Source organism: Myotis daubentonii, chromosome 5 (assembly GCF_963259705.1).
Source record: "Myotis daubentonii chromosome 5, mMyoDau2.1, whole genome shotgun sequence".
NCBI lineage: Eukaryota > Metazoa > Chordata > Mammalia > Chiroptera > Vespertilionidae > Myotis > Myotis daubentonii.
Genome location: NC_081844.1, coordinates 38,524,594 through 38,551,540, shown reverse-complemented (window position 1 = coordinate 38,551,540; position 26,947 = coordinate 38,524,594). Strand labels below are relative to the sequence as shown.

The following is a 26,947-nucleotide window of genomic DNA, read 5'->3' as shown; positions in this document are numbered from 1 at the left end:
AGAGTGAAACACTGATTGGCTGCCTCTAGCATGCCATCTACTGGGACCACAACCACAACCTGGCTATATTCCCTGACTGAGAATCAAACCCATGACCTCTTGGTGCATAAGACAACAGTCAACCAACTCAGCCTCATAGGCCATGCTGCCATACAGTTTCTAAAGGGCGAATGGGTGCAGTAGTCTGAGTTATTTCTAGAGCCAAACACTATTCCATTTTAACTATACTCTTTCTCTTACTCCTCCATCTTGGCCTGCTCATAACTGCCAACACAGTCTCTACTCTTCTTTCTTTTTTCTCTTTTAGTGTGTACTCTGATGGTATGAGCCTGCCAGAGAACAGATTCAAAGTCAATGCTGAACACCCAGCTCAGAGGGAACAGTGATGCTTCCTGCCCGTCCCATTTTGCTCTCACCAATGGCTGTGTGTGGTGGCTCCATAATGGCAGTGAGTGAGGCCCTGGTGTGTGTGAGGAACACTCTCCTGCCACTCTGGCTGGGGGTGATTCTGTTCCCATATGGATGGTTCCAGGTTGTGCTCTCCCAACGCCATGGTCCCCCAGAAGTGGTGATTCCCTTGAGGGTAACAAGCACTGGCTTTGGCACGAAGACTAGAGACTGGCTCTCTTACAGAATGCATTTTGGGTGTCAGAATCAGGTCATACACATGAAGGTCAATAGGCATTTTCTGTCCAGACACTTCCGAGTGTTTACCTACTCAGACCAGGGCGCTCTCCTTGAGGACCAGCCTTTTGTTCAGAATGACTGCTACTACCAGGGTTATGTGGAGGGGGACCCAGAATCCCTGGTTGCCCTCAGTACCTGTTTGGGAGGTTTACAGGGCATATTACAGACAAATGACATTGTTTATGAGATAGAGCCCAAGAGACTTTCTACCACATTTGAACATTTTATATATAAAGTGGACAGTGAGGAGACACAATTGCCATCCATGAGATGTGGAGTAACAGATGAAGAAATAGCACGACAGCTGAAGTTTCAGGAGAGTGCTAATTTCACTTTGATGCAGAGTGGGTATGAAGGCTGGTGGACACACAACCGGCTTCTTGAACTGGCAGTGGTGGTGGACCACTATCGCTATCTTCATCACCAAAGTAACACCACAGCAGTACAGTATGAAGTACTACTTGTTGCCAATAAAGTAAATAACTTTTTTACTTCATTGGATGTTGATGTGGTTTTAATGGGAATTGAGGTCTGGACAGAAAAAAATCCAATTAAAATAAATAACATAGTAGATCTCCTGGAAGAATTTTGCATTTGGAAGCAAACTAGCTTTAACAGCCGCCTTCCACATGATGTTGCACATCTTTTTGTAAAACATAGCTATGGTGTTACTCTTGGCATAGCCTTTATTGGAACAGTATGTAACTTTACATATAATTGTGGAGTGGAAAGTTTAATGTACAATAATTTGTATACGGTTGCATACACTATGATCCATGAGATTGGTCATAATTTCGGTATGCTACATGATGGACCAACTTGTTCATGTGGACATAAAACCTGTGTAATGTTTCCAGGTATATCAGGTACAACAAGATTCAGCAACTGCAGCTATGCTAGCTTCATCAACACCACAGCAAGTCAAAACTGTATGTACATTTCATCTAATACAGGGAACATCTTCACACTTGCACGGTGTGGGAACAGTGTGGTTGAAGAAGGAGAAGAGTGTGACTGTGGCACTTTACATTTGTGTATAAATGATCCCTGCTGTGAGTCAAATTGCATTCTGAAACCTGGGGCTGCTTGTGCTTCTGGCCTTTGTTGCAAAGACTGCCAGATCCTGCCCACAGGTGGAGTTTGTAGACAAGAGGAAAATGACTGTGATCTCCCAGAGTGGTGCAATGGGACATCCCACCATTGTCCAGAGGATGTGTATGTGCAGAATGGGATGCCATGCAAGGGCGGTGGCTACTGCTATGAAAAGAGATGCAATAACCGTGAGCAGCAGTGTAGGAACATTTTTGGAAAAGAGGCCAAGAGTGCAAATCAGAGTTGCTACACAGAAATGAACACTCAAGGTGACCGTTTTGGGAACTGTGGTCTAATGAACGCTACATATATAAAATGTGACATCTCAGATACCTTGTGCGGGAGGATTCAGTGTGACAATGTAACAGAACTTCCCCTTCTGAGAAATCATTCTACTGTGCATTGGACTCACTTCAATGGCGCCACCTGCTGGGGTACCGACTACCACTTCGGGATGACAGAACCTGACATTGGTGATGTGAAAGATGGGACAGAGTGTGGGGCAGAACATGTCTGCATCACAAGGAAGTGTGTCCATAGGTCACTTCTGGTAAATGATTGCTCACCTGAGACCTGCAATCTGAAAGGAGTCTGCAACAACAGGCAGCACTGCCATTGCAACTATGAGTGGGACCCTCCCTTCTGCCTGGAAAGAGGCCATGGAGGTAGTATAGATAGTGGCCCACCCCCTGGGAGAACAGTGAGACAAAAGACCAATTACCTGGGACCACTTTGGTTGATTCGTTTTATTCTTTTATTATGCTTGTTAATTTTGGGTTTTCTGACACGCAGAAGAACAGATAAGAGTGAAGAGCAGAATGTGGCACCTTCACATGAGTAAGAAGATCAAAATGTCAAGACTTTACCTAAGGAAGAAGAGAAAGATATTGCAATATCATCTAAGGAAGAACAGCAAAATGTTCCACTTCATTTTAGAAAGACAAGAAACAATTTACAATTTTTAAAAAGACGCCCAATTTCCTATGTAGTAAATTTTAGTCTCCTGGCTATAAAAATGCTACAGCATGTGTCACAAACCATTGACATAATGTCTGAGAATTTTTATTATTTGTAATCATAAAACATTGGTCATTAAACAATTGGCAAAATATCTTAATTCCTAGAATATTAACACTCTTCCTTATTTTATAATTTTAGTGTTTAATTTTTCATGGAACTAGTCTCTGTGTTTCCTGAGCAAAAGTACAGCTAATGGATACTTTGTCTTTGTGTGTTTTTAATTTGCTGTTTCAGTTCTATCTATCCTTCCCATTTGTTCTCTGCTTTGTCACACAGGGAATGCACACATAGAAATTCTTCTTTACCAGTTCTCTCATTATTAGTTTCTACAACAGTTGACAACTAGAAGGAGACAGGAAACTTGGGAAATTTTCTGATTACTACTCATGCCAGTCATGCCTCATTAACAGGTCTAGTCTTTAAAAGATAGTAACTTTCAGTCTGCACATTATTACTATATAGTACACAGCTGGGCAAAAGTAGGTTTACATTGTGAGTTCACAAAACAGAGTTTAATTTTTTTAATAACATTAATGATTTCATTATTTTCTATACCAAGGACTATAAACCTATTTTTGCTCACCACTGACAAGAACTTGCAACTTCCTCTGACTGGCTTATTTCACGTAGCATAATACTCTCCAGGACCCTCCAGGCTGTCTCAAAGGGTAAGAGACCCTTCTTAAACTGCATAGTGTTCCATTGTGTAAATGTACCACAGAATTTTGATCCACTCATGTACTTATGGGCACTTCACTTTGGGTTGTTTCCAAATCCTAGCTGTTGTAAATAGATCTTCTATAAACAATAAGGGCACATATATTCATTCTGATTGATGTTTCTGAATTCTTAGGATATATTCCTAGAAGTGGGATCCCTAGGTGAAACGGCAGTGCAATTTTTTGAGCTTTTTGAGGGAATTCCATATTGTTTTCCAAAGGGGCTGTACCAGTCTGCATTTCCACCAGCAGTGTACTATTTTTCCCTTTTTCTTCTTTGTTAACTCTTTCAATTTCCTAATTTGCCTTTCTCTAATAATTAAAATGCTTGCTATTTTATTCCAGCTGTTAGATTTATCTGGCCCTCATACATTCAAAAATATTATTAATCTGAAAGGCACTGCATGCTTTGAATACTCCCTGACAAATTACCTAATGGTTAGTATTTTCTGGATCCCAGGTAAACCCCCTAAAATATCAGAAAATGAAGAGATTAATTCTAAAAGTCAGAGCTCAATTATTTTCTCAGGAAATCATACAAACCATTGCACGATGATATTTTTACTTCTCCAGGTCACCATTTTACTACATATTGGACTTCCTCTGCTGGGTTCCACATTGTTGACATATAGGTTTTAGAAGAAATAAGTAAAAGGAGGTCTCCTTGAAAAAGTGTAAATAGAGAGGCAGTTGTGCTTCTCATGAAAGGAAGTGAGAGGAAAATTATTCGAGAGAGAGAGAGAGAGAGAGGTCCAGGCGCGTTGAATGAAAGTAGAAGTAAGCAGAAACTGATAACGCAAACAGGACACGGTAGCTCTACTCTTAAATTTTTGAGGAGCCTCCATACTATTTTCCACAGAGTCTGCGCCAATTTGCATTCTCACCAATAGTGCACGAGAGTTCCCGCTTAATCTCAATATTGCTTAACTAGGCATATTCGGCTATGAAAATCCTTTGATCTATAAACCTTTGTGATGTGCTCATTTTTATACTTTGATAGAAATTTTTAAAAATAACACAATGTACCCAAAATGGACATTGTGGAAAAATAAAAAGTTTTTTACAACAGAATCTGCTCAAATCTCTTCCCTGTGTGTTTTATGGCCAAATTTTACTGCTCCAACCTATTGCCTTTATTAAATATGAAAATGAAAGGTATTAAAAAACAAATGGAAGAACTAAGAAAATAGTAAAACAGTCCTAGATGGTTTAACTCAGTAGATAGAGCGTCAGTCTGTGGACTGAAGGGTCTCAGGTGTGATTCCAGTCAAGGGCACATGCCTGAGTTGCAGACTTGATCCCCAGTAGAGTACATACAGGAGGCAGTCAATCAATGATTATCTCTCATCATTGATGTTTCTAGCTCTCCCCTCTGCCTTCCTTGCTGAAATCAATAAAGATATATTTTTTAAAAAGAAAAAGAAAGTAGTAAAACAATAAGAAAAATTCTTTTAGAGAGTGAAAGTGAATCTAAATTAGATGTGTAATTGGAACTCTGGTAAAGAATGCAGAGGAGAATACTTTTCAATATTAAAAGCAAGTGCCTCCTTCAGTTATCAGAATTTGAACCTAACTAATAGCACTGATATTTTGAAGTAAAATAAAGATTGACTTGAGAAAATGATCTTTATAAAATGTAATTTTTCTAATGATTTTAAGATTATCCTTGTTTATTTAAATAGAGGAAAGTAACCATTATATAGTACTCCAGCAATCCTATTTGCACTAAATTCAAAAATATTAACAGAAGACATTCTTTGTACCATTAATCAGTATGATCACCACACAGGTGACTTAATAATGTACTTATGTAATGGGAATTCATCAGGAAAATTAGAAGAAAGTGGAAGGTTTAGTAGTTGAAATAACTATCATCACACATGTGACCACTAAGCAAAATGTGAAATGAAAATTCAATAATTTTCTCACTATTTGACTTATGAATATGCTTATCAGAAATCCCAGCTGCCTAACCAATATATTAATCTAATATATTAATCTAAATATTACTCTACAAATTATGATTTCTTATTTTTTCTTTTTGGCAGTGTCTGTGAAAGGGGTACATGCATTTCCTTTAATAATGTAATATTGCTCCATGATTTAATAACATCCTATCTAATAAAATAGTAATATGCAAATTAACCATCACTCCATCACAAAGCTGGCGGTGCCTATAGCCACAAGATGGCGGCACCCAGTCCTCTCAGCCCTGCCGGAGTCCCCCAGTTCTGGTTGGCGGGGGGGTGGGGGGGGCACTGACAGCGGGCAGTGTGAATAGCCTGGCAGAATGCTTGCTTCGTTGCCATGGCGACAAGGCAAGCATTTGGTGCCCGGCCGTGGATAGGCCTCTGGACAGGCTGGGGCACCGAATGCTTACATAAGAAGAGAAAGAACCGGTGAGCTGAGCAGAGTCAAGTGGCACCCAACTCCCGGGCAAGGTCAAGTCCCGACAGCCAGGGGGTGGAGGAGGTGAAGGATAGTGTGACAGGAGGGGCTGGTGGCAGAGGCACAGGGGTGAAAGCCAGCTGAGAAAGAGGAAACCCTTTTTCAGAGTTCCTGAGAACAGGGAGGGAAGTCATTTCCCAGCCGCGGATGGGCCTCTGGCCAGGCTGGGATGCTTGCGTTGTTGCCCTGGTGATGTGGCAAGAGTTCTGCGCCCACTACCAGTGCACAGATTCATGCACAGGGCTACTAGTCATTAATAATTCTGTATTTTTTTCATGGCATTAATCTTGTAACTTTCATAATTTCTCTTTAATCCTAGAATTCAATAGCAAATATAATAGCTGTGTTTTCAGAGAAGCATAAATAAAACTATTGTAAAAATATTGTAACCCACTTTAATTATATAAGGAGAGTAAAAGAAAAAACTACAAAAAATCATACAAAGAGAGTATAACACCCAATATCATTTCTGAACCTATACAATACTGAGTGGTAACTAAACTTGTCATGAAAACAAATAGTATAAGTGAAAATTGTGGTCTGATTCCCTACTTCTATGCTAGAGCAATCAAGTAATTATTTTTTATTTATGTGTTTGTTTATTGAAATAGGCTTTATTTTAAAACAAATTTAAAGAAATATTACACCCTGGCTGATGTGGCTCAGTTGGTTGGAGCATCCTCCCATACACCAAAAGGTAGAAGGTTCAATCCCAGGCGGAGCACATGTGAGAGGCAACCCATTGACATTACTCTATTATATCAACATTTCCCTTTCTCTATCTCCCTCTCTCCATTCCTCTCTCTAAAATCAATAAATATAAAACAGGGTGCCCCCAAATGTATACACACTTTGAATGATTATAAAGTTATTAACATGCAGTTCATTCCCAAAATGTAAAAGAATCTACAGAAATGAATGACTTATTAGCAACACCTGTTTTTAAATTGATACCCTTTCTAGTCCAGGCCCTGCTGATGAGGTGAAGCATTGGAATCACAAACATAAAGAATCATTTCATTCGGTATTTGTGGATCCTCAATTTGTTGACTATTGCTGGTTTATTACCAAAATCTTTATCTTTTATGTATTCACATAAAAAAGTTCACTGGATACATTTTCTTTGTTCAAAGCTTAGTCTGGCTTTTCCCATTATTTCAAATCCATTAAACCTGAAAAGCAGGTGGAGAAACAAAGATGGCGGCATAGGTAAACACCGGAAATTGCTGCCTCCCACAACAACTTCAAAAATACAATGAAAAGACAAAACAAACATCATCCAGAACTACAGGAAGGCTGGCTGAGTGGAAATTCTACAAATAGAAGGAAAGAGAAATGCACACTGAGACTCAGAGGAGGTGAGGAAGTAAAGTGCAGAGGTATGGAGGTGCATGCGGCAAGGGCTGGCAACTGAGGATGGGGCTGTCTTTTTGAATCAGGAGGGAGTCACAAGCCCCTGACTGCTCTGAACTCCAGTTCCGGCAAGTCTCTGGGGACCCAGGACTCATATGGGAGCAACTGGACTGTCTGGCAGTGGGCAGAACTCAGAACTCGAGGGCAGCTTTCCCTCAGAGGTGCTTGCAGTGATTACCAGGACACTGAGACACGGGGCCTCTTAGGGCAGGGATGAGGATCAGCCATAGCTGTTTTCTCTGCCCTGCTGATTCCCTGAGACTCCACCCCACCCAGGCTGCAGCAGAGGCTTTTGCATATGAATGCCCTGGCCCTTTGCAATTTGAAAATTACTTAACAAACTGCAACTGGGCCAGACAGACCCAGAACTTCCAAGAGAAGGCCCAAGGCCACACAGCAGCTTGCATTGCTTCACAGCTGGGCCTCATCTGGGCACCTCCAAACCCCAAACAAGGAAGGGGAATCTGCAGATCTCTTCGTAGCTCCTGCTGTGTAGCATCAGGCAGAAGCTAAATTAGCACATCCTTAGAAATCCAAGAGCCAGTGTACCCAATGGTCAGAGTGGGACCATCCAGATTACAACTTCTCAGATCCATAAGGGACACACTCGGGGAAAGACTCAGTGAGCACCAAAGCCCCACTGAAGCAAGTCTTGCCCCAGAAGGGTGTCTTCAGAAGTTCTCCCACTGCAGACACAGCTGATTCTCACCACCAATTGGCCTGGAGGTCAGTTCCTCCCAGTGATACCTACAACAATCAAGGCTTGACTACAGCAAGACTGTGCACATAGCCCACAAAGGGGTGCCCCAAGAGTGTCCACCTCAGGTAATTGGGGAGGCTGAGCCACTGAGCCCTATACAGGGAAGCATAAAAAATACAGAGACAAAGAAACAGGTCACAAATGACAGAAATTGAGGAAAGCAAACTATTGGATATAGAGGTCAAAACCACACTTTAAAGGATTTTCAAGAATTTTCTAGAAACCGCTGATAAACTTAGTGAGACCCTGGAGGATATGAAAAAAGACCAACTAGAAATTAAGCATACACTGACTGAAATAAAGAATAATATACAGAGATCCAACAGCAGACATGAGGATCCCAAGAATCAACTCAAAGATTTGAAATACGAAGAAGCAAAAAACACCCAACCGGAAAAGCAAAAAGAATCCAAAAATATGAAGATAGTGTAAGGAGCCTCTGGGACAACTTCAAGCGTACCAACATCCGAATTATGAGGGTGCCAGAAGAAGAGAGAGAGCAAGATATTGAAAACCTATTTCAAAAAATAATGACAGAAAACTTCCCCTACCTGGTGAAAGAAATAGACTTACAAGTCCACATAGTGCAGAGAACCCCAAACAAAAGGAATCCAAAGGGGACCACACCAAGACACATCATAATTAAAATGCCAAGAGTAAAAGACAAAGAGAGAATCTTAAAAGCAGCAAGAGAAAAAAGTCAGTTACCTACAAGGGAGTACCCATATGACTGTCAGCTGATTTCTCAACAGAAACTATGCAGGACAGAAGAGAGTGGCGAGAAATATTCAAAGTATGAATAGCAAGAACCTACAACCAAGATTACTTTATCCAGCAAAGCTATCATTCAGAATTGAAGGTCAGATAAAGAGCTACACAGATAAGGAAAAGCTAAAGGAGTTCATCACCACCAAACCAGCATTATATGAAATGCTGAAAGGTATTCTTTAAGAAGAGGAAGAAGGAAAAGGTAAAGATAAAAATTATGAACAGCAAATACATATCTATCAACAAGTGAATCTAAAAATCAAATGAATAAAAAATCTGATGAACAGAGTAAACTGGTGAATATAATAGAACCAGGGGCATGGAAAGGGAGTTGACTGACAATTCTTGGGGGGAAAGGGGTGTGGGGGTGTAGAAAGAGACTGGACAAAAATCATACACCTATGGATGAGGACAGTGGGAGGGCAGAGGGTGGGATGGGAACTGGGTGGAGGAGAGCTATGGGGGGGGGGGGGAAGAGGAACAACTGTAATAATTTGTATCATTCAGAGTGTATTCTGGGTGTGGCTGCATTGGTTGCCTGGAGCCTTGAGGGAGGGGCTATCTCTTCAGGAGAAAATGGCTGCCCAGGTCCCGGGCTCATGTATGAGTCAGTGTCAGACTTGCTGCCACTTCTCCTGGACCCTCTCCTCTCCCCAGACTCCAGAAGTCCGCGCTTTCTCTTGTACCTAAGCCACAGGTGAGTGTCTGTATCTCAAAGGTCCTATGAACTAGGTTCAATGAAGAAAAGCACAAGCCAGAGAGAGGGCAAAAACTGCACCTCTGCGAGCTCCTCTCCTCCTGGCACTGGACAGTCTGGTCAGCTCTTCAGGATGCCCCCTCTGGGCTCAGTCTTTTGTGACTGTGGACCCATATCTAGACTCCCCTGCCACCAGCAATCCTGTGGACCTCCTTTCCACAGTCAAACACTGTGCCTGTCCCAAGGGACGTGGCTGGGTGCATTTCCCTCTGACCTTCTGGGCTCAGAGATCTAACAGATCTCACCTGCCCAGATCCTTGATTTTACCTTTCTCCAGGGGTCTTCTGCCTTCCCAACTGCAAATTGTCTCACAAGCTGAGTCTCCTTCAGGGTGGATGTTATTTGTTTCAGCTGCTCATTCTATCTTCTCTGGGACAAGACTCAGGACACATCTGTCTATTCCACTACCATTTTGTCCTCCCCTTTGTCCAAGTTCTTGACATCAGGCTTCAAGACCATGGCACTCAAACTGAGCATGGCCTTCTCAGGCCTGGGGAGAGCAAATTCATGTATATTTACTTTCTTTAATTTTATCTGTTTTATTTTCTTGTTGCAGCTTTCTATATGGCATACCACATTACAGTTCACTGTCATATCTTCTTAGACTCCTCTTGGCTGTTATTCTTTCTCAAACGTCCCTTATTCTAGATGACCTTGACATTTTGAGGTATACTCATCTGGTATTTCATAGAAAGTCCCTCAATTTTGGTTTTTCTGATTTTTTTTTTCATGATTTAAAAAGAGTTAATGGGTTCTAGGGAAGAGGATCACAGATGTAAATTGTCATATTTGTTTATTTGTTTATATCTGTGTTTTGCAAGATTTTTTTAAATTAACAAAACAGATGGAAAACATTGATCTATGGGGCAATTAACTATGGGACTAAAAACATTCTAGTTTCTACGTTGCAAAATAAATACATATGGAAAACTTTGGCAACAAAATGTAAGATTAATTCTTTTCAATGAGTTCAGATTTCTGGCTTCCAGAACTTTGAGAGAATAAGCTTCTGCTGTTTTAAGCTTGTGCTAATATTTTTGTGGCAGCTGTAGTAAGCCAGAGCTACCCCTCACTCACTTTCCTCTATGTTTGCATCTTACAACATGATATATTTGTCAAAACTCAGGTACCCTCACTGGTACACTACTATTAAGTAAACGCTACTCTTTTCTTGGATTTCCCTACTTTTTATACAAACATCCTTTTTCTAATATAGACCCAACCAAGGCACTACATTGCCTTTGCTCAGGCCATATCTCATTAGTATCCTTGATATATGACAGTTTCTTCATCTTTGTTTTTTTATGGCTTTGAAAGTTTTGAGGGGTACTGATCAGTTATTTGGTAAAATTTTTGTTCCTCTGATGTTTTTCTCCTAATGAGACTGGAGTCACGGATTTTTGGTAAGGGTACCACAGAATAAAGTACCTTTCTAGTACATTATATCAGGGTTCAGGACATCAATATGGCATCACTGTTGATGTTAATATTGATCGCTTGGTTAGGAGCACCTGCCAGATTTCTTTGCTCTAAAGTTACTATTTTTCTCCTTTCCATTTTCTGTTATTTGAAAGTGAGCAATGAATTTGAGCTTACACTCAAGAGGAGTATTTACATGTAGTTTTTGAAAGATTTCTGTCAGGAACATTTTTCTTCTCTCTCATTTATTTTTTGCATTCAATCATTAATCATATCAGTGTAGTCTCCTGCGCCATGAATTTGTAACTTTCGCCGCTTCTTTAGACATTTCAAATAAAATATGCCTCTGCTCTATTTTTCCATTCTAGCAATGGGACTTTTCCAAACTTTGTTCTCCCTCTCTTTTATTTACAGAACATTAATTGAGTACCAGACATTATCTATATCTGAAGGATAATATGATACATATGATTTATTTTTTCCAGAATTTTATAACCTAGAAGGTTCTGTTATGTAACATTTACCTTGCTAAATCCTGAGGATGTAAAGTTATTTTAGAAACACCCAGAAGATTACTACTAGATGACTTCTCCTTCTCCTCCTTCTCTTTCTTCTCCTCCACCACCTCCTCCTCCTCCTTCTCATTTTCCTCCTTCTTATTTACTCTCTGATACACACATTATTATTTAGCAGTATGTAGTAGGTCTCTTTTTCATTTAATTAGATTCATATTTATGTCTATTGTGAATGATCATCATCACAATAAGTCTAGTTAACATCTGTTACCATATATAGCTACAAACTTTTCCCTGGTAATGATAACTTTTAAGATTTTCTCTCTTAGCAATTTTCAAGAACTCAATACAGTATTGCAAACTAGTCACAATGCTGTACTGTACATCCCACTAATTTAGTTACTTAGTAAAAACTGGATATTTTTACTTTTGACCCTCTTCACCCACTTCTCCCAAACATTACTCTAGGAACCACCAATCTGTTCCCTTTATAAATAAGCTATTCTTTTTTTAGATATTGTCTTTAAGGAAGATCATATGAATGACAAAAAGCATATGTCTTATTGTTTCACATAGCATAATATCCTCAAGGTCCAGCTATGTTATATTGAATAGCAAGATTTAGTTTTTTTAAAAAAATGTGGTACATAATAGAATGTTATATAATAGAATGTTATCCAGCCATTATAAAAAATAAAATCATCATTTTAACATGCATTTGTTAGTAACACATGATACGTGCATTTTTTTCACATGATTATTTGCAATCTGTTTATCTTCTATGGAAAGTTGTCTGGTCACACCTTTGTTTCTTTTTTAATTGAGTAGGTTTTATTATTGTTGAGTTTTAAGAATCCTTCTATATGCTTGATATGACTTTTAACAAATAGAAGATGTATGTGTTTTCTCAAAGTGTGAAATTCGTATTCTCATTTTTAATGTATTTCTTAAAATAATGCTTCAATTAAAACAAAGTTCAATTATTAATGTTTCATTTATAGATGGTAATTTTGGTGGTGTAGCTAATCATCCCTAAATCCATGCCCACAGATTTTTTCCTGTTTCACTTGGAAGTGTTATAGATAATTATTCATATTATTTCAGATTTATACCCCAGGTGGAGATAACATTTGCATAATGCAAGGTCTTTGTCTACATCTACATCTGCATATATATATATATATATATATATATATATATATATATATATATGTATCCAGATAGGAAGATGGATAGTATATAAGATATCTAAATGTTCCAAATGTTCTAGTATTATTTTTGATCATTTTCTTCATTTTTTTGTCATCAAATGCTAGAAGAAAGGAAAAGTTTTCTTCAAATTTCTTAGGGAACCTGCCTCAGTCTGAAAATTAAACTGACAAAAACAGATTAACAGGATAAAAGCATGCAAATTTATTAAATTTTTGTATGTATATAGAAACTTTCACAAAGGAATGAAAACAAAGTGATCAGAGTTAATCTTTAGACAACAAATTTGTAAGAAATTGACAAGACAAAGGGATTTACACTAGTAATAGTAAGCGGTGAATAAGTAACTAGGAAGATAAAATTTAGTTTAACAGGTCACCCCCCCCATATGGGGTCACCCCCAAATTATCTTTTTCAGTGACAATAATGTCTTCCCTTGGGACAAGGAGGGTACTTTTTATGTGAGAAGTTTATCTCCTACTTTCAGGGAGACAAAGGAGGGTCAGAGTGTCCTTGTACCACCTGTCTCTTAGGTTCATAGCAGCATAACTTACAATAGTTAATATTTCAAAACAGCCCATCAGCAGATGAGTGGATAAAAAAATTGGGGTACATACACAATGGAATATTATGCAGTGGTAAAAAAGAGAAAACTTTTACCATTTACAACAGCAGAGATGGACCTGGAGGGTAATTTGCTAAGCAAGCCAGTCAGAGAAAGATTAGTATCACATGATCTCACTCATATGTAGAATCTAATGAACAAAATAAACTGAAAAACAAAAGAGATAGAGACTTAGAAGCATAGAATAGACTGATGAATTTCATAGGGAAGGCAAGGGAGCAGGGTGGGGGAGGGAGATGAACTGGTAAACTTACATGCATAAATGCATAGCCCATGGAGAGACAATAATGTGGTGAAGGCTTAGGAGGGATGTTATGGGGCGAGGGAGTCAATGGGGAATAAAAGGGAAGACATTTATAATCTCTTCAACAATAAATTTAAATTAAAAAAAGTTAAATAGAGTAAAATAAAAAATGGCAATAAATACATACCTATCAACAATTGAATAAAAACAAAATAGTGGAATAAGCAAAACAGAAATGAACTTGTGGATATAGAGAACATTTTGATGTTTGCCATATGGGGGGAAGGTTGTGGGTTTGGTAAAAAAAAAAAAAAAAAAAAAGTGAAGGGATTAAAAAGTAAAAATTGGTAGTACCATAATAGTCATTGGAATATGAAGTAGAGCATAACAATTATAATTTAAAATCTATATATATAAAAGTCTAACTGTCCGACTGACTGACCAGTCGTACATATGACATGCATGGCAATTTAAAAATGAACATTGACTCGCATGCACAATACATATAAAGCTCTTGCTGGTGCCAGTTGTACATGTGTGTTTTGATCAATTTTTGTCAGTAGTGAATTTGGTTGTTTTTGTTAACATTCTGAGGCTGAAAGAAAGCAGAAGCATCAACAGAATATGGATGAAGACCCACTATTGGCACAACTGTCCCTGTCTGACACTGGCCTCCACTTAAATTAATTTGAAGACAGTTTCCCATGGTGCCAGCATTTGCGATGACTATTAATAAATCACAAGGACAAACTCTAGACAGAGTAGGAATATTCCTACCTGAACCCGTTTTTGCACATGGTCAGTTATATGTTGCTTTCTCTCAAGTTCAAAGAGCATGTGATGTTAAAGTTAAAGTTGTAAATACTTCATCACAAGGGAAATTAGTCAAGCACTCTGTTTTCACTATTAATGTGGTATACAGGGAGATATTAGAATAAGTTTAATCAATTTATCAGTCATTGGTTTTATCAATGTTTTTATATCATGTTTTTGTTGTTTCTACATCATATTTTTATATCATGTCTTTGTTGTTGTTATACAATGCTGTTATTGTTTGTTTATTAATCAGTTTATATATTATTTTTACATACATTTTACTAATTTTATTTCATTTTTCACACTTCTATTATACAGAAAGGTCAAATAGCGATATTGAAATATTTCTTCTAATTGATTTCCTTTCATTGTGCACGAATCTGTGCATTGGGTCACTAGTATATAATAACTATGTACAGTGGTAAATAGGGATGACATTTATCAGGATAATCACTAAGTAAGTTATATAAAGTCTAATCACTGGGGTGTACTCCTGAAAATAATCCTATATAATAAATAGGTAATATGCAAATTGACCATCATGCCCTCACACAAGATGGCCACCCCCATGTAGTCAAATGATGGACACACCCATGTCAATACAAGATGGCCACCACAAGATGGCCAGCAGAGGAGGGCAGTTGGGTGCGATCGGGCCAGCAGAGGAGCAGTTAGGCATCGATCAGACTGGCAGGAGAGTGGTTAGGGGGTGATCAGACTGGCAGGCAGAAGCAGTTTGGGGCAATCAGGCAGGCAGGCGAGCGGTTGGGAGCCAGAAGTCCAGGATTGTGAGAGGGATGTCTGACTGCCGGTTTAGGTCCGAGGGGTAACACATTATTGGAGACTGTGCAGGCTGGACTGAGGGACACCGCCCCCCCCCAGTGCATGAATTTCATGCACTGAGCCTCTAGTACAGGGGTGGGCAAACTTTTTGACTCGAGGGCCACAATGGGTTCTTAAACTGGACCGGAGGGCTGGAACAAAAGCATGAATGGAGTGTTTGTGTGAACTAATATAAATTGAACGTAAACATCATTACATAAAAGGGTATGGTCTTTTTTTCAATAGTTTTATTCATTTCAAACGGGCTGGATCCGGCCCGTGGGCCGTAGTTTGCCCACGGCTGCTCTAGTATATAGTATTGTGTGCAACCTATAATTGAAAACTAAAAAATAATTTGAAAAATAATAAAAATAAAGTAAAATTTGAAAAGATAAACTACATATTAATATTTATGGGGAGAAACCAAGATGGCGGCATAGGTAAACACCGGAAATTGCTGCCTCCCACAACAACTTCAAAAATACAATGAAAAGACAAAATGGACATCATCCAGAACTACAGGAACGCTGGCTGAGTGGAAATTCTACAACTAGAAGGAAAGAGAAAAGCACACTGAGGCTCAGAGGAGCTGCGGAGGTGGAGTGCAGAGGTACAGAAGCACATGCGACAAGGGCTGGCAACTGAGAATGGGGCTGTCTTTTTGAATCAGGAGGAAGTCACAAGCCCCCGGCTGCTCGGAACTCTGATTCCAGGAAGTCTCTGGGGACCTGGACTTGTGCGGGGAGAGACTGGATGGACTGGCAGTGGGCAGAACTCGGAACTCGAGGGCAGCTTTCCTCGGAGGTGCTTGCAGCAATTACCAGGACACTGAGACACGGGGCCCCTTAGGGCAGGGCTGAGGATCAGCAATAGCTGCTTGTTCCACCCTGTTGATCCCCTGAGACCACGCCGCACCCAAGCTGTGTGCAGAGGCATTGGCATATGAATGCCCTGACCCTTTGCAATCTAAAAATTACCTAACAAATTGCAGCTGGGCCAGACAAACCCAGAACTTCCAAGAGAAGGCCCAAGGCCCCACAGCAACTTGCATTTCTTCACAGCTGGGCCTCATCTGGGCACCTCCAAACCCCAAACAAGGAAGGGGAATCTGCAGATCTCTCAGTAGCAGCTGCTGGGTAGCATAAGGCAGAAGCTAAATTAGCACCTCCTTAGAGATCCAAGAGCCAGTGTACCCAGTGGTTAGAGTGGGACCATCAAGATTACAACTCCTCAGATCCATAAGGGACACACTCAGGGGGCAGACTCAGTGAGCACCAAAGCCCCACTGAAGCAAGTCTAGCCCCATAAGGGTGTCTTCAGCACAGAAGTTTTCCCACTGTAGACACAGCTGATTCTCACAGCCAATTGACCTGGAGGTCAATTCCTCCCAGTGAAACCTACAACAATCAAGGCTTAACTACAACAAGACTGTGCACAAAGCTCACAAAGGGGTGCACCAAGAGTGTCCACCTCAGGTAATTGGGGAGGCTGTGCCACTGGGCCCTATAGGACACCTAGCACACAAAGCCACTCTACCAACACAGGGAAGCATAAAAAATGTGAGACAAAGAAACAGGTCACTAATGACAGAAATGAAGGAAAGCAAACTACTGCATATAGAGTTCAAAACCACACTTTTAAGTTTTTTCAAGAACTTTCTAGAAACTGCCGATAAATTTAGTAAGAACCTCAAAAATTCTGGTGAGACCGCCAATAAATGTAGTGAGACCCTCAAGAAATCTAGTGAGACCCTCAAGGTTATGAAAAAGGACCAACTAGAAATTAAGCATACATTGACTGAAATAAAGGATATTATACAGAGTTCCAACAACAGACTAGAGGATCACAAGAATCAAGTCAAAGATTTGAAATACGAAGAAGCAAAAAACACCCAACCGGAAAAGCAAAAAGAATCCAAAAATATGAATATAGCGCAAGGAGCCTCTGGGACAGCTTCAAGTGAACCAACATCCAAATTATAGGGGTGCCAGAAGAAGAGAGAGAGCATGATATTGAAAACCTATTTCAAGAAATAATGACAGAAAACTTCCCCTACCTGGTGAAAGAAATAGACTTACAAGTCCAGGAAGCGCAGACAACCCCAAACTAAAGGAATCCAAAGAGGACCACACCAAGACACATCATAATTAAAATGCCAAGAGCAAAAGACAAAGAGAGAATCTTAAAAGCAGCAAGAGAAAAACAGTCAGTTATCTACCAGGGAGGACCTATAGGAGTGTCAGCTGATTTCTCAACAGAAACTATGCAGGCCAGAAGAGAGTGGCAAGAGATATTCAAAGTGATGAATGCCAAGAACCTACAACCAAAATTACTTTATCCAGCAAAGCTATCATTCAAAATTGAAGGTCAGATAAAGAGCTTCACAGATAAGGAGAAGCTAAAGGAGTTCATCACCACCAAACCAGTATTATATGAAATGCTGAAAGGTATCCTTTAAGAAGAGGAAGAAGAAGAAAAAGGTAAAGATACAAATTATGAACAACAAATACACATCTATCAACAAGTGAATCTGAAAATCAAGTGAATAAATAACCTGATGAACAGAATAAACTGGTGATTATAATAGAATCAGGGGCATAGAAAGGGAGTGGACTGACTATTCTTGGGGGGGAAAGGGGTGTGGGTGATGCGGGAAGAGACTGGACAATAATTGTGCACGTATGGATGCAGACTGTGGGGGGGTGAGGGCAGAGGGTTGGGGGGGACTGTGTGGAGGGGAGCTATGGGGGGGAAAAAGAGGAACAACTGTAATAATCCGAACAATAAAGATTTAATTTAAAAAATATATATATTTATATTAAGTCCAAAGGTGTAAATAGAGACACCCTCTCAAACATGATATATGTTCACCTTTATATTAATGCCCGTCATTTTATATATTTATTGAGGAAATATTCTCACATGTTCATGTAGTTAACAGCATCATTAATCATCGTGTGTCATTCATCTAGGTTCAAAAGGTGTCAGTCTATGACCAATCATCTTTATTTTGTACACAAAACAGTCTCACACTGCCTTACAATTTCTTTTTTATAATATGCTTTTATTGATTTGTAGAGAGAGAAAAAGGAAGAGGGAGAGAGAGATAGAAACAACTATGAGAGAGAAACATTGATCAGCTACCTCCTGTATGCCCCCTACTGGAGATTAAACCCTCCACCTGGGCATGTTTCTTGACCAGGATTCAAACCAGTGACCTCTTAGTGAATGGGACAACAGTCAACCAACTTTGCCACATGGGCAAGGGTGCCTTAAAATTTCTAAACGGCAAATGAATGCAGTATTCTGAGTCATGTCTTGAGCCAAACACTAATCCATTTTAACTCTTGTCTTTTCATCCACCACCTTGGCCTTCCCATAACCACCAACACAGTCTCTATTCTTCTTTTTGTTTTCTCTTCCAGTGTGCTCCTCTGATAACATGAGCCTGCCAGAGAACAGATTCAAAGTCAATGCTGAACACCCAGCTCAGAGGGAACAGTGATGCTTCCTGCCCGACCTATTTTGCTCTCACCAATGGCTGTGTATGGTGGCACCATAATGGCTGTGAGAGAGGCCCTGGTGTGTGTGAGGAACACTGTCCTGTCACTCTGGCTGGGGGTGATTCTGTTCCCATATGGATGGTTCTTGATTGTGCACGCCCAACGCCATGGTCCCCCAGAAGTGGTGATTCCCTTGAAGGTAACAGGCACTGACACTGGCACGAAGACTAGAGAATGGGTCTCTTACAGAATGCATTTTGGGGGGCGGGATCAGGTCATAAACATGAAGGTCAACAGGCATTTTCTATCCAGACACTTCCGAGTGGTTACCTACTCAGACCAGGGCATTCTTCTTGAGGACCAGCCTTTTATCCAGAATGACTGCTACTATCATGGTTATGTGGAGGGGGACCTAGAATCCATGGTTTCCCTCAGTACCTGTTTGGGGGGCTTGCAAGGAATATTACAGACAAATGACACTGTTTATGAAATAGAGCCCGATACACTTTCTACCACATTTGAACATTTCATATATAAAGTGGACAGTGAGGAGACACAATTGCCACCCATGAGATGTGGAGTAACAGATGAAGAAATAGCACGACAACTGAAGTTTCAAGAGAGTGCTAATTTCACTTTGATGCAGAGTGAGTATGAAGGCTGGTGGACTCACAGGCAGCTTCTTGAACTGGCTGTGGTGGTGGAACACAATCTCTATCTTCATCACAAACGTAACACCACAGCTGTACAAAATGAAGTATTACTTGTAGTCAATGCAGTAGATAACTTTTTGAATTCACTGCATGTCGATGTGGTTTTCATGGGAATTGAAGTCTGGACTGAAAAAAACCCGACTTCATTAGATAACATAGGTGGTGGTCTAGGCGGATTTTGCAATTGGAAGCAAACTGGCTTTAATAAGCGCATTCCTCATGATGTTGCACATCTTTTTGTAAAGCGCGACTATGGTATGGTTTTTGGCCTGGCCAATGTGGGAACAGTATGTGACTATGAATTTAATTGTGGAGTGGAAACCTTAATGGATGATACTTTACATTCTTTTGCATATACTGTGGCACATGAGATTGGTCATAATTTTGGTATGCATCATGATGTACCACCTTGTACATGTGGACATACAAACTGCATCATGGTTCCAGTAAAATCAAGTGGAACTACATTCAGCAACTGTAGCTATGCTAGCTTCATGGACACCCTTGCTACGAAAAATTGTATGTATATTTCATCAAATGCAGGGAACATCTTCACACTTGCACGGTGTGGAAACAGTGTGGTTGAAGAAGGAGAAGAGTGTGACTGTGGCGCTTTACATTTGTGTATGAAAGATCCGTGCTGTGAGTCAAACTGCACTCTCAGCCCTGGGGCTGCTTGTGCTTTTGGGCTTTGTTGCAGACACTGCCAGATCGTTCGAAAAGGAAAAGTTTGTAGAAAAAAGAAAAATGAATGTGATCTCCCAGAGTGGTGCAATGGGACATCCTACCATTGTCCAGAGGATGTGTATGTGCAGAATGGGATCTCATGCAAGGATGGTGGCTCCTGCTATGAAAAGAGATGCAATAACCGTGAAGAGCAGTGTACGAACATTTTTGGCAAAGAGGCCAAGAGTGCAAATCAGCGTTGCTACACAGAAATTAACACTCAAGGTGACCGTTTTGGGAACTGTGGTTTGATGAACGCTACATATGTAAAATGTGACATCTCAGATACCTTGTGCGGGAGGATTCAGTGTGAAAACGTGACAGAACTTCCACTTCTGAGAGAACATTCTACCGTGCATTGGACTCAGTTCAATGGCGCCACCTGCTGGGGTACAGACTACCACTTCGGGATGACAGAACCTGACATTGGTGATGTGAAAGATGGGACAGAGTGTGGGACAGAACATGTCTGCATCACAAGGAAGTGTGTCCATAGGTCACTTCTGGTAAATGATTGCTCACCTAAGACCTGCAATCTGAAAGGAGTCTGCAACAACAGACAGCACTGCCATTGCAGCTATGAGTGGGACCCTCCCTTCTGCCTGGAAAGAGGTCATGGTGGTAGTATTGATAGTGGCCCACCCCCTTGGAGAAAAAGGAAGAAAATCAGGAAAGAGAACAAGTACCTGCTACTACTCTCCTTGATCCGTTTTATTTGTTTATTAGGCTTGCTAATTTTTGGGGTTCTTGACATTCAGCACAACAGATAAGAACGAAGTGCAAAATGTGCCAACTTCACATGAATAAGAAGAGCAAAATGCCAAAGTTTTAGCCAAAGAAGAGCAAGATGTTCCAATTACATCTAAGGAAAAACAGCAAAATATTCTACTACTTTCTGGAAGAAAAGGAACAATTCACTATTTCAAAGAAGTTCAGTCTGACCTGATTTTCCGTGCAGTAAATTTTAGTCTCCTGGCTGTAGAAATGTTACAGAATGTGTCACAGACCATTGACATAATGCCCAAGAATTTTTATTATTTGGGATCCTAAAATACTGGCCATTAAACAATTCCCAAAATATCCTAATTCCTACAATATTACTCCTTTTTTATTTTAAATAGGATTTTACTTTTCAGGAAATTAACCTCTTTGTGTTTCCTCAGAAAAGGTACAGCTAATGGATATTGTTTATTTGTGTGTTTTTAAATTGATGTCTCAATTCTATCCATACTTCCCATTTGTACTCTGCTTTCTCACACAGAGAATGCAAATATAGAAATTAAATGTCTTCTTTGCCAGTCCTCCTTGCTACTTTCTTCAATAGTTGGCAACTAGAGGGAGACTAAAAACCTGAGAAATCTTTTTTTTTTTAATTCTTTATTGGTTAAGGTATTACAAATGTGTCCTTATCCCCCTATTAACCCCCCCCCCCCAACTCATGTTCTCATCCCCCTGTTGTCCATGTCCATTGGTTTGGCTTATATACATGCAGATAAGTCCTTTGGTTAATCTTTTCCCCTTACCCCCTCCCTCCCTACTTTCCCTCTGGGGAGTGATAGTCTGAACACTGTTTCTCTGTCTTTGGATCTGTCCCTGTTTATCAGTCTATTGTTCTCTATAATCCACAAATGAGTGAGATCATGTGGTATTTATCTTTCTCTGACTGGCTTATTTCACTTAGCATAATGCTTTCCAATTCCATCCATGCTGTTGCAAAAGGCAAGAGTTCCTTCTTTTTTACCGCAGCATAATATTCCGTTGTGTAGATGTACCACGGTTTTCTAATTCACTCATCTGCTGATGGACACTTAGGCTGTTTCCAGATCTTAGCTATGGTGAATTGTGCTGCTATGAACATAGGGGTTCATATATCCTTTCTGATTGGTGTTTCTGGTTTCTTGGGATATATTCCAAGAAGTGGGATCACTGGGTCAAATGGGAGTTCCATTTTTAGTTTGTTGAGGAAACTCCATATTGTTCTCCACAGTGGCTGCACCAGTCTGTATTCCCACCAGCAGTGCATAAGGGTTCCTTTTTCTCCACATCTTCTCCAACACTTGTCGTTTGTGGATTTGTTGATGATAGCCATTCTGATAGGTGTGAGATGATATCACGTTGTCGTTTTGATTTGCATCTCTCTTATAATTAGTGTCTTTGAGCATGTTTTCATATGCCTTTCCGCCTTCTGTACGTCCTCTTTCAAAAAGTGTCTACCTAGATCCCTTGCCCATTTTTTGATAGGATTGTTTATCTTCCTATTGTAAAGTTTCATGTGTTCCCTGTAAATGTTGGAGATTAAACCCTTATCAGTGATATTATTGGCAAATATGTTCTCCCATGTAGTGGGTCTTCTTGTTGTTTTGTTGATGGTTTCCTTTGCTGTGCAAAAGCTTTTTATTTTGATGTAGTCCCATTTGTTTATTTTCTCTTTAGTATCCATTGCCCAAGGAGGATTATCAGAGAAGAAATTCCTTCGGCATATGTTTGCAATTTCGCTGCCTGTGGATTCCTCTAGAATTTTTATGGTTTCCCGTCTTATGTTTAAGTCTTTTATCCATTTTGAGTTTATATTTGTGTATGGTGTGAGTTGGTGGTCTAGTTTCATCTTTTTGCATGTATCTGTCCAATTTTCCCAACACTATTTATTAAAGAGACTGTCTTGACTCCATTGTATGCTCTTCCCTCCTTTGTCGAATATTAATTGAGCATAGTGGTTTGGGTCGATTTCTGGGTTTTCTATTCTATTCCATTGATCTATATGTCTGTTCTTGTGCTAGTACCAAGATGTTTTAAGAACAGTGGCTTTGTAATACAGTTTGATATCTGGCATTGAGATCCCACCAACTTTGTTCTTCTCTCTCAGGATTGCTACAGCTATTTGAGTTCTTTTTTTATTCCAGATGAATTTTTGGAACGTTCGTTCTAGATCTGTGAAATATGCCGTTGGTAATTTAATGGGGATTGCATTGAATCTATAGATTGATTTGGGTAGTATGGACATTTTGATGATGTTGATCCTACCAATCCATGAACACAGTATGTTCTTCAATCTGTTTATGTCTTCCTCTATCTCTTTTTTCAGTGGCCTGTAGTTTTTCGTGTATAAGTCTTTTATCTCCTTAGTTAAGTTTATTCCTAGGTATCTTAATTTTTTTGGTGCGATGGTAAATGGGATTGCCTTTTTAGTATTACTTTCTGTAAGTTCACAATTGGTGTAAAGAAATGCCATGGATTTTTGGCATTAATTTTGTATCCTTCTACATTTCCGAATTCATTTATTAAGACTAATAATTTTTTGATGGAGTCTTTAGGGTTCTCTAAGTACAGTATCATGTCACCTGCAAATGAGGAAAGTTTTACTTCTTCTTTTCCAATTTGGATGCCTTTTATTTCTTCTTCTTGTCTAATCACAATAGCTAGTACTTCCAGTACTATGTTGAACAGGAGTGGTGAGAGGGGGCATCCCTGTATTGTTCCTGTTCTTAGGGGAAATGGTTTTAGTTTTTGCCCATTGATTATGATGTTGGCTGTGAGTTTCTCATATATGGCTTTTATTATGTTGAGGTATGATCCTTCTATTCCTACCTTGCTGAGAGTTTTCATCAAGAAAGGGTGTTGAATTTTGTCAAAAGCTTTTTTCTCCGTCAATTGATATGATTATGTGGTTTTTTCTCTCAATTTGTTTATGTGATGTATTACGTTTATTGATTTGTGGATATTGTACCATCCTTGCATCCCTGGAATAAATCCTACTTGGTCATGGTGTATGATCTTTCTGATGTACTGCTGGATACGATTTTCTAGAATTTTGTTGAGGATTTTAGCATCTATGTTCATGAGGGATACTGGCCTGTAATTCTCTTTCATTGTGTTTTCTTTATCTGGTTTTGGTATTAGGGTGATTCTGGCTTCATAGAATGAGCTTGGAAGTGTTCCTTCCTCTTGAATTTTTTGTAGTAGTCTGAGGAGAATAGGTTTTAGTTCTTCCTTGAATGTTTGGTAAAACTCCCCTGTGAATCCGTCTGGCCCTGGGCTTTTGTTTGCTGGGAGCTTTTTGATTACTGCTTCAATTTCCTCCATAGTTATTGGCCTACTGAGACTTTTAGCTTCTTCCTGATTAAGTTTTGGAAGGTTGTATCTTTCTAGGAATATATCCATTTCCTCCAGGTTGTCTAGTTTGTTGGAATAGCGTTGTTCATAGTATTTTCTAAAAATCCATTGTATTTCTGTGGGGTCTGTTGTTATTTCTCCTCTTTCATTTCTGATTTTGTTTATTTGGGTCCTCTCTCTTTGTTTCTTGGTCAGCCTGCCTAGAGGTTCATCAATCTTGTTTATCCTTTCAAAGAACCAGCTCTTGGTTTTGTTGATCTTTTGTATTTTTTCTTTTTTGGTCTCTATGTCATTTATCTCCACTCTGATCTTTATTATTTCCTTCCTTCTGCTTACACTGGGCTTTTCTTGTTTCTCTCTTTCTAACTAACTCTTTGAGTTGTAGAGTTAGGTAATTTATTCTCATTGTTTCTTGTTTCTTGCAGTAGGCTTGTAGCGCTATGAACTTCCCTCTCAAGACTGCTTTCGCTGTGTCCCATAGGTTTTGGATTGCTGAGTTTTCATTGTTGTTTGTTGCCATGATGTTTTTTATTTCTTCTTTGATCTCTCTGGTAACCCAGTCATTATTTAATAGCATGCTATTTAGTCTCCATGTGTTTGATTTTTTTGGATTGTTTTTATTGTAGTTGATTTCCAGTTTTATGCCACTGTGGTCTGAGAAGATGCTTGGTATGATTTCAATCTTCTTGAATTTGAAGATACTTTGCCTGTGACCCAATATATGGTCTATCTTTGAATATGACCCATGTGCACTTGAGAAGAATGTATACTCTGTGGCTTTGGGGTGAAATGTTCTGAAGATGTCAATTAATTCCATCTGATCTAGTGTGTCATTTAGGATTGATGTTTCTTAGCTGATTTTTTGTTTAGAAGATTTGTCCAATGGTGATAATGGGGTGTTAAAGTCCCCTACTATGATTGTGTTGCTGTCATTCTCTCCCTTGATCTCCTCTAAAAGATTTCTTATGTATTTGGATGCTCCTATATTGGGTGCATATATGTTTACCAGAGTTATTTCTTCTTGTTGGATTGCTCCCTTTAGTATTATGAAGTGGCCTTCCTTATCTCTTTTTATGTCCTTAAATTTGAGATCTAATTTGTCAGATATAGGTATTGCTACCCTGGCTTTTTTTCCACTTCCATTCGCCTGAAAAACCTTTTTCCATCCTTTCACCATCAGTCTGTGTGCATCTTTTTTTCTGAGGTGGGTTTCCTGTAGACAGCAGATATATGGGTCATCTTTTCTTATCCACTCAGTTACCCTATGTCTTTTGATTGGGGCATTTAATCCATTTACATTTAAAGTTATTATTGATAGATACTTGTTTGTCGTCATTTTTATTCTTACCCCTGTGTTCCTTCTTCGTTTCCTATTTTTTCTTTTTACAGCAGACCCTTTAGCACTTCTTGCATTGCTGGTTTGGTGGTAATAAACTCCTGTAGTCCTTTTTTGTCTGTGAAACTCCTGATTTGACCCTCAATTTTGATAGATAGCCTCGCTGGGTATAGTATTCTTGGATTCAGACCCTTCCTTTGCATGACTTTGTATATTTCATTCCATTCCCTTCTTGCCTGATGTGTTTCTGTTGAGAAATCAGTTGCTAGTTTGAAGGGGGATCCTTTGTAGGTAATTTTCTTTCTCTTTCTGGCTGCTTTTAAGATTCTTGCTTTGTCATTAGTGTCTGCCAATTTAATTATAATGTGCCTCGGTGTCGGTCTTTTGGGGTTCATTTTGTTTGGGACTCTGTGAGCTTCTTGGATTTGTGTGAGTTTTTTCTTCCCTATATCAGGGAAGTTTTCTGTCATTATTTTTTCGAATAGGTTTTCTATTCCTTGATCAGTTTCTTCTCCCTCTGGCACCCCTATTATTCGGATGTTGTTTCGTTTCGTGTTGTCCCAGAGTTCTCTTGGGCTCCCTTCCTGCTTTTTAACTTTTTTTTCTAGAAGCTGCACTGCGTGGGTATTTTTTCCTACCTTGTCTTCTAGCTCACTGATGTGGTCCTCTGGTTCTTCTAGTCTACTATTGATGCTTTCTATTGGGTTCTTTATAGCAGTGATGTCATTTTTCATTTCTTCTTGGTTTTTCTTCATTTCCTCTTGGTTCTTACACATATCGTTGAATTTGTCTTCCATTCTTTTCATCCACCTTATGGCCATTTCTCTGAATTCTTTCTCTGACAGGTTGCTTGCCTCCATTTCCTCTATTTCGTTTACTTCCTTTTCTGGCAATGCCTGTTTTTCTTTCATAAGCGGGCTGGTTCTTTGTTTCACCATGATCTCTCTTCTCCAGATGTTTGGTTATGTAGTTCTCTCTATGCTGTGTTGATTTAAAGCTACAAAATACAACACAACAAGGCACAACATACAAGGCACTGAACACAAATGTACTCACAATATTAATAACCCCAAATAAAGGGGACCACCCTAGCAAAGAGAATTAGGGGATAAGGAAGATAGAAGAGAAAAAGATAAAAGAGAAAAGAAAGAAAAGGAGTGCAAAAATGGAATTGGGGAAAGGGAGAAAAAAAGGAAGAGAGAGAAGAGAGAGAATTAAATAGAAAAGGGGAAGAGACTATTCATA

At 39.5% G+C, this 26,947-nt stretch overlaps 2 protein-coding genes across 2 annotated transcripts; both read left to right on the top strand.

Moving 5' to 3' along the window:
* Positions 1-354: 354 nt before the first annotated feature.
* On the top strand, positions 355-2,620 carry LOC132234246 (disintegrin and metalloproteinase domain-containing protein 20-like). The gene is given in 2 exon segments (XM_059695288.1): positions 355-429; positions 431-2,620. Coding segments are annotated over 2 exon segments (2,265 nt in total).
* Positions 2,621-18,818: 16,198 nt separating this feature from the next.
* LOC132234245 (disintegrin and metalloproteinase domain-containing protein 25-like) lies at positions 18,819-21,026 on the top strand. The gene is made up of 2 exons (XM_059695287.1): positions 18,819-18,859; positions 19,067-21,026. Exons 1-2 carry the CDS (start codon positions 18,819-18,821, stop codon positions 21,024-21,026), a joined length of 2,001 nt encoding a protein of 666 aa, XP_059551270.1.
* The last annotated feature ends 5,921 nt before the right edge of the window (positions 21,027-26,947 follow it).

Bases quoted from the DNA above. Each gene is read 5' to 3' on its own strand.
- LOC132234245 (XM_059695287.1), top strand. From the start codon at position 18,819: ATGCTTCCTGCCCGACCTATTTTGCTCTCACCAATGGCTGT. The intron at 18,860-19,066 runs GTATGGTGGCAC...GGTCTCTTACAG, and splicing joins TTGCTCTCACCAATGGCTGT to AATGCATTTTGGGGGGCGGG.